Raw genomic sequence first — 12803 nt, 5'->3', positions numbered from 1 at the left:
AATAAATATATTCAAGTACCTACATAGTGTGTCGAAGTTAATCAACCCCATCACTGGTGGTTGCAACCCTGCACCACCATACGCGGTCGGCCGATACTTCTTCTACCGATTGGTGATTTATCTCTTGCTATTTTGACCACACGTGTCTTCCCCATTCTGCTTATGTGGTTATTTCATTCTTTTTTTATTTAGTATCTACTCGTTTATATACTGTACGTTACATTGTTTTCTAATCTCTTCACTCCTCTTTCGATCTCTCGGCGTATTTCCTGTAATTCTTCTCAGTACTCTCATCTCTGCCACATTTCCAGTAGTATCTGTGCTGTGGCTATATCGGGTCTTGTTTCTCATCCATATTATGTTATTAGGGGAGAGTTGGACAAAAAGGGGGATACCATTCTTGTTTATTTTTACTACGGAAAATATGTTAAAGAAATTATCATATTATTATTTTTTATAGGCATAACATTTATTTAAGCACACAAAAAACATATTTTTAGCTATTTTTAATAACTGGAAAATAGTAAAAAAAATATTTAGTAAAGTCCTACACATCCCGTTTTAGCATACCACGGTTGGATAAAACGGGATAGGTTCACAATATTTAATTTTTTGTATAAAATTATCTAAACAGTATAACTAAGTAAACATAAGACTGCGAAGCAAAATTTACTCTTCTTCTTCTTCTTCTTCTTCTTCTTCTTCTTCTTCTTCTTCTTCTTCGCGCGACTAGGATTAGTCCTGTTTGTCTGCCTCTTATTCCGTTTCAGTTGTTGTTGACTGTACATTGTCTTTCCACCTTTTCGGCGGCCTTCCAACGGGTCTTCTGCTATACGGCTTGTTGTTTTTACAGATGTTCGCTAATCTATCTGGTTCCATTCGATTTACCTGTTCGTTCCAGTTTTTCTTTCTTGTTTTTATCCACCTGTTAATATTTTGCAACGTTCTCGTATACTTCTGTTGCTTTGTCTGTCTCTTAATGATATGCCCGCTATTGATCTTAATACTTTCATTTCGATATTGTTGATTTGTTGTTTCGTCTTTCTTGTATCGGTCCTTGTCTCCGCTGCATATGTTAGGATAGGTCTTACTGTTGTCTTGTATACTTTTATTTTGCTTTCCGTGGTCAGATATTTGTTTCTCCATATGGTTTCTCGGAGGCAACCACTTACTCTTGCCGCTTTTGTTGCTTGTGTTGTGGTCTCTGTTCTTATATTCCTGTCACTAGTGATCTCTACTCCTAGGTAATTGAATTTCATTACTTGTTCTACAATTTTGCCGTCTATTTCTAACTTGCATCTACGCGGCTCTTTACTTATCACTATACATTTAGTTTTTTCTACCGATATTCTCATATTAAATTTATTTGTTGTGAGATTGAAAGTGTGGAGCTGCCTTTGTAGGTCATCCTCGTTATCAGCAATTAGTACTGCATCATCGGCATAGCATAGTATCGTGATTTTATGCGCTCCTATGTGGTATCCATGTCGTTTTCTGACTTTGTGAATTATTTGATTCATCATCATATTGAATAACAATGGGCTGAGCGAGTCTCCTTGGCGGATTCCTCCTTTTAGTTCTATGCGTTCTGTTTCTCCTGTTGACATTATAACTCTGGTCTTGTTGTTCTTGTTAATTTCCTTAATTAGCCTTATTATCTGGTGGTCTATTTGTTCAGCTTGTAATACATTTAAGATATCATTTCGCCTCACCCTGTCAAAAGCACTTTTTAAATCTACAAAGCACATGTATGCTGGTTTTCCATATTCAATAGACTTTACTACTATTTGCCTGATAATAAAAATTGCATCTATTGTGCTGCGGTTCTTCCGGAAGCCTTGCTGTTCATCTGCCATATTCGCTTTTTCCTCGATTTTATCTTTTATGACTGCCGTCAACAATTTTAATGTGCTGTTCATCAGACTAATGCCTCTATAATTTTCAGGATTTTTCGAGTCTCCCTTTTTGAGTATCGGTAGCAGGAGACTTTCCTTCCATTCAGCTGGTACTACTCCGATATTTATTATATCGACAAATAGTTTTAGGAGCCATTTGAGTAGTGTTCTTCCTCCATATTTTAGCAGTTCATTATTTATCTTATCAGGACCAGGTGCTTTTCTACTTTTTAATTTTTTTATTCGTTCTTGTAGCTCTTCTTCTGATATTAGTACTCTATCGTGGGTTTCATTAATGTTTATTTCTCTGTTCTCTTCTTCTCCTTCTCCATATAATTTCGCGAAATGCTCAGTCCATTGTGTCTCCGTAATGTTATCTATCCGTATAAATTCATTCATTTCTGTTTTTTGTCTCCTTAACATCTTCCACACCTTTTTCTGGGATCCATAGTGGTCGTATTCCATATCTTTGGTAAATTTCTCCCAGTGTTCCTTTTTGATGTTATCTATTTCTTGGTTTACTCTATTCCTGATTGTCACGTAGTCGTCTCGTGCCTCCGGTGTCTTCACTCTTTTGTATGTTAGGAAAGCTTGTTTCTTTTGATTTGCTAGTGCTTTCACCCTTTCGTCGTACCATGGAGTTTTGTATTCACGTTTATTTTTGTTGACTTTTCTTTTACCTAAAGCTTCTTCTGCTGCTTGTAGGATACTTTTTCTAATAATTTTACAGGTTTCTTCTATATCCTTTTTAGTCTCTAGGTTATGGCTGTTAAGCTTTTCTGTTAGTCTGTTTCTATACAAGTTTTGTGTCCCTTGGTCTTCTAAGCTTTCTATGTTTAACTTTTCTACGACTTTTGTATTTCGTTGGCGTTGTGTGTTGATTTCTATATTTATTTTCCCTAGTACCAGGCCATGGTCGGATCCTACATTGGCGGACGATAGAGTGCGCACATCTATTATATCCCTGGGGTGTATTTGTCTGTTTGTTATAATGTAGTCAATCATAGAGCTACGTCCTCTTGTATCTGACCAGGTGATCTTATGCTATATTGGATGTTCAAATTATGTGTTTCGGAGGTTATTCAATAAACAAAGTTCTAGGAGTCTTTCTCCGTTGTCGTTGAGCGTTTCTTCATTAAATTTACTCTTGAAAAAACAATATTTTTCTACGGCCGTGCTAAAAGAGCCACTTTCACGCACGCATTTCGTTTCCGAAAGTTGCACTTTCCCGCACGGCGTGCGTGAAAGTAAATTTTCCCGCACGGCGTGCGGGAATGTAAAATACCTTGTAATATGGCATTATAATATATTATAATACATGCAATAAACTAATATTTAGATATTATTTACTAATTTATTTCAAATTTATCTTATTGTGTTCATGTTTTAATCAAATTAGCGCGATATTTCGATGAAATAAAATTATTTTGACATAGTATTTAAAAGTCAGATCAGTAGACAATTACAATGGTTTTGAATCGTCGTCATGGAAACCAATATCGTCGTCGTGGTAACCCATTATATTGAAAGTTTGGCTTTGACAGCCTTGTCAAAGAATTAATTTGTGTATTTTCACTGCTAAATAAAAATTGATATAACTCTATTTTTCGTGCCTTTTTTCCAAATGTACGGCCCTAGAAAAAATTATGTTCCTAACTCATGCGGAAAGTGTCTTCCCCGCACTCGACTGCTTGCCCGAACTCCGCTATGGGTCAACGGCAGTCTCGTGCGTGAAAGTATCACTTTCCGCACTAGTTAGGAAAATAACTATTTCAGTAGTTAGAAACTTAAAAATAGGTGATTTTTATGTTTTATTGCAAAATGAAAAACAAGACCATTTATTTAGGACTAGGTACGTATATCAGAACAAAAGTTACATAAAAATATGTTGTTCTTTTCTGCGGTATGAGAACACGCTTCATATCGCTATTTAAAAATTAACAGGCCAACAAATAAATAGATGGATAAAACGGGACATAAGAAACTGTATCCCATTTTATCCAACTTATAAGTGTCCCGTTTTGTCCAACTCAGACATTTTTCAAAACAAAGATGACTCCTGTCTAAACGTGAAAGTAAAATTAGATAGACTACACATGAGAATTTTCATTAATGAGTGCTTAATTAAATGTAATAGTCACCGGAATTATATTTTTATATATGTAGGCAATATATTGTAGACAACAAAGCTCTTAAAAGTACAAAGTACCAAAAAAATAGAGTCAAACAATTGTAAACACAACAACTTTTCATCAAATAGTGGCATCGAGGTAAAACGAACTGAGAATGTTAAAATGACGACTGATAACAAGTTTCCGTCGTTGTCTGATTGATAGCAGCACTAGTTATGTCTCTAGGCTAGGTATCCCGTTTTATCCGACTATCCCGTTTTATCCAACTCTCCCCTATTGGTTTTACACTGGCTTTATACATTCTTGACTTCATGTCATTGTTAACTATGTCGGTTTCGCCGTATAGTATCATTAAGATATCCCGCCAGTTTTTTAGATCTGATTGGTGCTTTATTGATTACTATTGTTTTAGTTTTCTGAGATGAAATTGTCATATTGAATTCTTTACTCTTATATTAAATCTACGGATTAATCTTTGTAGACTAACTTCATCTTAAGCTCTCAGTATTGCGTCGTGTACGTAACAGAGTATTTTTACTTCTTTGTTTCACATTCTGTATCCTCTTCCTTTTTACGCTTTAAATGAATCATTCACATTAAACTTCGAGCAAGTTGGTTCGTAGTCAGTTGGTTCGTCGCTTTCCGTGGATCGTGATGAGTTTGCGACGAGTTCGCTGTAAATATATTTTCAACGAACGGTATGCGAGTAGATCACAAACAGTTTTGCTCGCATATATATGTACCCGGCTTTATATGAAATAATTGTAACTACTAAGGTCTAGAATTTTTATTCGTTACTATTTAGGTGAACGAATGCCGCTCTTATGATATAGTAAATATCTGTTAATTTTCGTTGCATAAATCTTTTGTTTCGCACTAATTTGTGGACAGGTGACTCAATATTCATTTTATCTAACTGTAATTGCTAGTATTTATTGCCTTTTTCTCCCCGCTATGGTGAAAATGGTATTAGTATGACAGTATAATACCATCATACTTATTTTTTATTTATATATACATACATATATTTTTTATTATCGTTATTAAATAACGTCATTGTATGTTATCACGATGATCTGATTATAAAAATAAATCTCTAAAACGTGAGTAAAGTTTAATAATTGGAAATTCCTTGCTGTTCGCCGTAATTGAAGTCAGAGTTTCTTAATTCATATTTCTTTTTGTTCCTACTAGGCCTGGGGCCCGCGTACAAAAAAAAAAGTTTATTAATAGCAAGATGAAAATTTGTTTAGTAGCTTAACGGTTTCTAGTCAGACAAACTTTGATGTAAAGGAACACTGGAACAAGGGAAGTTTTAATTGTGGAACGTGATTTTAATTGTGGAACGTGTCATTCTGACAAGTTTATGATTGTGAAAACTAGTAGGTTGTTTTTAAGTTTATTCAATAGAAAACTTTATAGTATAATATATCAAAAATATTTGACTGACAAATATGTCATTTAATAAGAGACATATGGGCATTTTAATAAGTCCAACACGTAGAACATGTCAAATGACAGGTATTATATTGGTGGTAAATAGCAGTCTGATTTTTGCTTGAGAGTTTAATGTAATGGTAACAAATCAATTGGAAGTACTGTCAGACAAAATACATGGGACGTTTTCGTAGACTGACGTTCCAAATTTTTAACCTGTTCCACAATTAAAACTTCTCCTGTTCCAGTGTTCCCGTACATCAAAGTTTGTCCGACTACATAGACACCGATAATCTATTAACAAATTTTCAGCTTTCTAAACTTTTTTTGGTGCGCGGGATCGAGGCCTAACATGTCTTCTAAAATTAGAATTCAATTACGTAACATAACATAATAACCAAAAAATGAAATTGCAGGGAATTCCCTACATAAAATAAAAATTATTTAAATACCACATTACATTATTAGGCGAGGCAACGAAGCAGTAAAATGCCAAAAACCTACCAATAGTCCAGGGCGCGTCTGTTTTGAGATGGACGTTGACAGGTGACTCAATTTTTGCATAAATTGCTTGAAAATAACTCAAATAATAATATTTGAGTTATCCCCCCACTCAAAATGGTCCGGAACATTGTTTAAATAATCAAAATGTCAAAATATGAAGGAAAAATTCGACTTTTTTATTGATTTTTTCATTATAACTTTAAAACTCTTCATTTCTGAGAAAAGTTGTACCGACATAAAAGTTGCGTAATTAAATTTCTTACAATATAGAATTGGTTAAAAATTTAAAAAATAGTCACCCTCGTTGCAAAATAGCAATAATTGCGAAAAAAACGATACAAAAACAAGTATTCGCATTTTACGTTTTTCAACGATTTATGCTACACTTAGGACCTTTATATTTTACCCAGAAAAACTTTATGATACGGTAAAACAACACTGTAAATTTCATTAAGATCGGTTTAATAGATTTTGCAAAATAAATTTTGCAATCCAGCGTTCGCAAAAAAAATTCGTTTTTTTTAATGTTGCAGGATTGAAAATAAAGCAGATAGCAAGTTGATTTTTTTTGCTTATAGAAGGGTACTGTACCTTTTATTTGCAATTTGCAAAATTAAAATCGATTAATTATCACGGCGTCAGGAAATTTTTTAAATAAACATTAATTTTTGGTGCTACGCGCAGGACAGCGGTGTTCGATTCACACAAGTTGATTTCCACCAAAATTCCTTCCAATCTTTATCTAATATATTATTTTCTTACTCTATATTTTGTTGTATTTTAATATTTTAATTCCACAAAAATCAAACTAATTTTATTATTGTTTGTGAAATATTGTTTAAACAATTGCATAGGTTTAAAAATAATAAACTTTTATTCTCTAAGTTAAAATATATGAACAAAGAGAGTTCTTGCTAATAAAAGTGTTATTTCAAAGGATAGACGATGTGTTTTTATTTTGCAATAAACAAATTTATTTATTTATATCGAAATGTAATAAAAATTAAAATGTATCAGTCATTATCAAAGGTCATTGGAATGCCCAATCAGAGCAAACTATCCGCTGTCCTGCGCGTAGCACCAATAATTAATGTTTATTTAAAAAAATTCCTGACGCCGTGGTAGTTAATCGATTTTAGTTTTACGAAATTGCAAATAAAAGGTACGGTACACTTATATACGCAAAAAAAAAATTCAACTTGCTATCTGCTTTATTTTCACTCCTGTAACATTTTGAAAAAATAAATTTTTTTGCGAAAGCTGTATTGCAAAATTTATTTTGCAAAATCTATTAAACCGATCCTAATGAAATTTACAGTATGATTTTACTGTATCATAAAGTTTTTCTGGGTGAAATATGAAGGTCTTAAGTGTAGCATAAATTGTTGAAAAACGTAAAATGCGAATACTTGTTTTTGTCTGGTTTTTTCGCAATTAGTGCTATTTTGCAACAAGGGTGACTATTTTTTAAATTTTTAATCAATTCTATATTGTAGGAAATTTAATTTCGCTACTTTTATGTCAGTACAACTTTTCTCGGAAATGAATACTTTTAAAGTTATAATCAAAAAACGAAGAAAAAAATCGAATTTTTCCTTCATATTTTGACATTTTGATTATTTAAACAATGTTCCGGACCATTTTGAGAGGGAGGATGACTCAAATATTATTATCTCATTTATTTTCAATCAATTTCTGCAAAAAAATTTGAGTCACCTCTCAACGTCCAAATGTACTAATATTTTTACAGATGCGCCCTGGTCTACAAATTTTTGCAGTTGGATGAATCTCAACGAAAATTTTTGCATTCGATTACATTAATTCACGGTTAGATTAAGATTTAAAAAATATATTTCTGCCTCTCCTGAAAAATGTTGTTTTTTGAGGGGCACTTTTTTTCCTCATGAGCGATGTGTCTTGAAACCAAAAAAAGGTAAGCATGACCCTCAAACTCAAGTCAAAATTCAATGTTATGGGTCGACAAAAATGAAACAATGACGCAGAAAATGTGATGGCATTAATGAGGCAGATTTTGTTTGCAGTTCCGGCATGGAACACTAAAAAGATAAATTCTTTGTATATTTTAGAAAAATGAAAACCCTACAGATGACAGGAGGGACGCTCAGGCTGTCCCCTGCTCATGCAGGACTGAGCATTCTTAGGTCAGAGAAATAAGGCAAAAATATACCCTGTTCGTGACACTTCAACAGCCAGGGTACAGAAGCGTTTTTTCGACAAGTAATACCTCAGAACAAATTCTAATTATTTCCTGCGTAGGATCTGGCGGCCATTTTTATTTATAAACAATTTAGTATCAAAAACGGCCTTTTTTCCTTTTTTATCAAATCGATGGAAAACAGTGAAACTTATGGTTTTTCTAGTACAAACATCTTTGAGAGCATGGAAAAACCTTTATAGTGACGTATTAGACGTATTACAAAGGTTGATATACTCATTTATTGTTAATATAATTGCGAAAAAAAGGTCGAAATTGCAAAAAAATTAACTTCGCAATAACTATTGTAAAAAATTAGTGTACAGCTTTGAAATTTTTGTAAAATGAGTGACAAAAATGGTGCTTAATATGTGACAAAAATTTCAAAGTGATTCATTCAATTGTTTAAATTTTATTCAAATTGTTTTTCCCAGAGAGCTTTGTTTTGGAATACCATAAGTCAGAAAAAAATAATGTTAGAACCATTCTACAGGTGTCAAATGAAAGATCATGAGCTAAGCTTTCAAATTGTTTAAAAAAGTGAATAAAAAATGCATTTATTTGTAATAAATATTTATGAACAAGAATCGTCAATTTTTCCTTACAAAACTTTTTGAATAAATTTAAAAAAAAATAAATTATTTTTTACCAGGTTTTAGGTGCACAACTACCAAGTAATGTTATGTACATACCTATATAATAATTGCTAAAAAATTGTAATAAAAAATACATAATTTATTATATAAAAAAATAAAAATTTATAAGGAAAAGTTGACGATACTTTTGCATAATTATTTATTACTAATAAATGCACTTTTTATTCACTTCTTTTAAATCAATTTGAAAGTTTAACTCTTTAACTCATGCTCTTTCATTTGACACATGTAGAATGGTTCTAACATTACTTTTTTCTGATTTGATTGCAAAAACGGATACGTGATTGCAAAAACAAAGTTCTCTGGGATAAATAATTTGAACAAAATTGAAACAATTGAATGAATCGCTTTGAAATTTTTGTCACATATTAAGCACCAAAAAACCCTCACTTAACAAAAATTGCAAAGCTGTTTATGTCGGTTCGCTAAACTAGCTAAACACAACTGGCTAGTGATTTTAGTAAATAATTTTGCCAATTTAGTAAACTTGGCAAAAAAATAATTACTAAATACTTAATAATTACTAAATAGTTAGTACTTTTGGAAATTTTGGCAAAATTGGCCAAAAACAAAAAAATTACCAACTATCACTAGCCAGTTGTGTCTGAGTTTAGCGAACAGATATTACTAATTTTTACAACAGTAATTTTTTTTTGCAATTTCGACCTTTTTCGCAATTATATTAACAATAAATAAGTCTGTTCGCTAAACTCAGACGCAACTTTCTAGATATTTTAGTCGGTAATTTTGCCAATTTTAGTAAAATTGGCAAAAAATAATTACTAAATAGTTAATAATCACTAAATAGTTAGTAATTTTGCCAATTTTTGCAAAATTGGCAAAAAACAAAAAAATTATCGACTAAAATATCTAGCCAGTTGCGTCTGAGTTTAGCGAACCGACATATCAACCTTTATAATACGTCATTTTAAAGGTTTTTCCATGCTCTCGAAGATGTCTGTACTAAAAAAACCATAAGGTTCACTGTTTTCCAATGATTTGATAAAAAAGGAAAAAAGGCCGTTTTATGACACTAAATTGTTTATAAATAAAAATGGCCGCCAGATCCTACGCAGGAACTAGTTACAATTTGTTCTTGTAGGTATTACCTGTCGAAAAAACGCTTCAGTACCCTGGCTGTTGAAGTGTCATGGAAAATACCTTATTGCCCTGGACTATCTGTACAAGAGAGAAATAAATTGTTCCTAATTGGTTTAAATTCTCATTGTACTAATGAGCGCCCTTCCTGCTAATAAGCGCTTCGTTAACAACTAAAAACTAATGTTTTAAAATAAAACAAGCCCAAAATACTCATCAGGTACTGATAAAACAAGGTTTGAACTTTTGAATTTAGTCACTTGTAGAGTTAAAAAAAAGAATGTGTGTGTACTTTGTACGCACGTAAGAAGTTATACTTCTATTATATGATTTCAACGAAATAAAATATACTTTTAACAGGTCATTTGTATTTAAAGATTAAACTAATTTTACTTACTACTTTCCAAAATTTTTTATTAAAACAATACTAAAAATAAAAAAAGTTAGATAACACATGGATTTGAACCAGGGACCTCTCGATCTTCGGTCGAACGCTCTACCACTGAGCTGTACTCCCTTTGCTTTGACAGGTTACAATATTTCTCATACATACTGACAAATTTAATAGACCAAGTGAAGTAGAAAAATACTTTAAAATTTAAAGATTAGCAACGAACTACATACTGTCTGTCTGCGCATGCGCCAGGGAATTATAAAATTTCACCCTCGATCGTAAAGAAGTGTAATTTCAAAAATAATATATTTTACTTGTGTTTGTGATTGTGAGCCCTACAGATTTTTTCAGTTTTAAATTGTTGTCTATAACTCAAAAACGATCAACATCATAAAATAATTCCAAGAGACCTTTTTCCTTGGTTAAAATAATCCAAAAAACATAAATAGTCTATCTGGGTCAAAAGAATAAATTTTTACAATTTGTTTAAAACAATGTTTTTAATATTATAAATAAATTAGGACTACTTTTTGCATGGACGGGTACTTGAACTTTATTCTGGGGTATCTCATGGGAATATTTTTTCGAACTGTGCGATAGGTAAAATATACTTACTTGTACAAACATTTCTTGTATATGCCTATTATTATAGTAATTTCATCAAAGTAACGAGTTAATTTTGTTCTAGGTATGATAATATCGATGCCATTCTTGCTGCTCACGTTCCTCGTTTATCTGCTATTACCTGAGAGAAATTTGCACAGGCGAGCGCTTATGTCATACGTGTTTACGTTATTAGCAGCATACATTACTCTGGTCACTATTCAGCTCTACTCAGGACAGTTTCCTGATACAACATGTCACGTTTTGGGTAAGTACATACTGAAATCTTTAACTTAACATGCCTTATAGTCCAAGAGCTGGAAGCGAATTTTGCTCGTGATCAGTAATATCGACAAATTATACGGGGATATGTTGAATTAGTCGTGTACATGATTTTCCCACAAGGGTGGAGAGCTGAGCGTAGAGCTTCACGATACGATACAATATCGATACTTTTTAAGTATTGAGTATTGTATTGGTTATGCCAATAAAGTATCGTATCGGGTATCGCTATCAGCAATACTTTCTTATAAAAATATCGTATTGATACTGATTTCGATACGATATTGATACAATACTCGATAAAATATCGACATGAAAAGGATTAAATTAATAAAAAAACAATTCTTTAGAAATAAGATAAATTACATTGTAACCTCACAAAAAATATTACCTTTTAAAGACATCTTCATTCATCTGTTCACACAAATGAGTTCTTTGATACTTTTATGTTCTAAAGAGCATCTTTTATTCGTTAGTATTTTTTTTGTACCAGCGCTGCCTCAGAAAAAAGCCGCTCGACTGGTACGGACGTCGTTGGGACACACAAAAGATCCCTCTCTATCCGAGATAAAACGGGGAAAACACTACTATATCATTTCCCCCATAATAAAATATTTATGTCTGGTCCAGGTCTTGGAGATTGCAAGTAGTTTTCAATAACATCGTATACATCGATAATATTATCTGATGATTTTAAAACTAAAATATCGAAATTGATTGACTTATTGGGTTCATCATCCTTCTCTCTCGCATTAATGGAAAGCATAAGCGCTTGTGCGTACTATAACTCTTATATTTTAACTGTATTATAGACCCGTGTTAAGCTGCCCCCCCCCCCCCACTTGCAAAAATTAAAAAACAAATAGCCCTGATTTATGAGCTATTTATGAGCTCTCATATTCCGCAAACTAAAAATTTTGAGCTCGTTCCACTGAGCAGGAATTTAATACCCTAGTGGGGGGGCTGAGTCAGCCCCCCCCCACTACTTAAAAATAGGAATATTGAATCGGTTTTTCGGCAGAATTACGAGCTATTTATGAGCTCTTGAAATTATATAGTTTCGATTTTTGAGCTCATCCCCTTCACCCCCAAACAACCCTTTAATTGATTTAACTTAAGAGAAAGATGCTGAGAAAACTTAAAATATATCGTATTGCGAATATAATTCCTATAGCTTATATACTCTAAGAATAAACTATTAAATCAAGAGCATTTCGATTATTGAGCTACAACCCCTTCGCCAGAAAACCACCCTATCTTCCCGGCTTAAGAGAAAGTTGTATTTAAAATGCGTTAAACTAATTATTTGGCGACTACATATCATTTAATAATTTATAAGCTTCCAAATTACGCGCATTTAGATTAGTAAATTGCAATTTATTTTGTATAGTGCAGTCACTGAAGGTAAAAATCAACGATTACCTTCAATTTCGGTGAACCTTCATCGATTTTCACGAAAATTGGTCAGTGGTTAGAGGATACGTCAAGAAACAAAGGTGACATGGTACCACCTTGCGCCTTTACCCTGAGGGTGGAAATACCGCCCCTTCTCGGGGGTGAAAATTATTTTATAAAAAATAAATGCAC

The 12803-nt window shown here is 32.7% G+C and overlaps 1 protein-coding gene across 16 annotated transcripts in view; it reads left to right on the top strand.

Moving 5' to 3' along the window:
* Window positions 1-12803, top strand: part of LOC126889954 (G-protein coupled receptor Mth2-like) — a 595837-nt gene that overhangs the window by 482083 nt on the left and 100951 nt on the right. For all 16 annotated transcript variants that reach the window (XM_050658722.1, XM_050658718.1, XM_050658714.1 and 13 more), the window contains one exon: window positions 11020-11202. In XM_050658722.1, the coding sequence (XP_050514679.1) occupies window positions 11020-11202 (183 nt within the window). The remainder of the gene's footprint in view (window positions 1-11019; window positions 11203-12803) is intronic.

The sequence above is a fragment of the Diabrotica virgifera genome, chromosome 8 (assembly GCF_917563875.1).
Source record: "Diabrotica virgifera virgifera chromosome 8, PGI_DIABVI_V3a".
NCBI classification, from domain to species: Eukaryota; Metazoa; Arthropoda; class Insecta; order Coleoptera; family Chrysomelidae; genus Diabrotica; species Diabrotica virgifera.
Note: the sequence above shows the minus strand (reverse complement) of the source record. Positions and strands in the feature narration are given on the sequence as shown.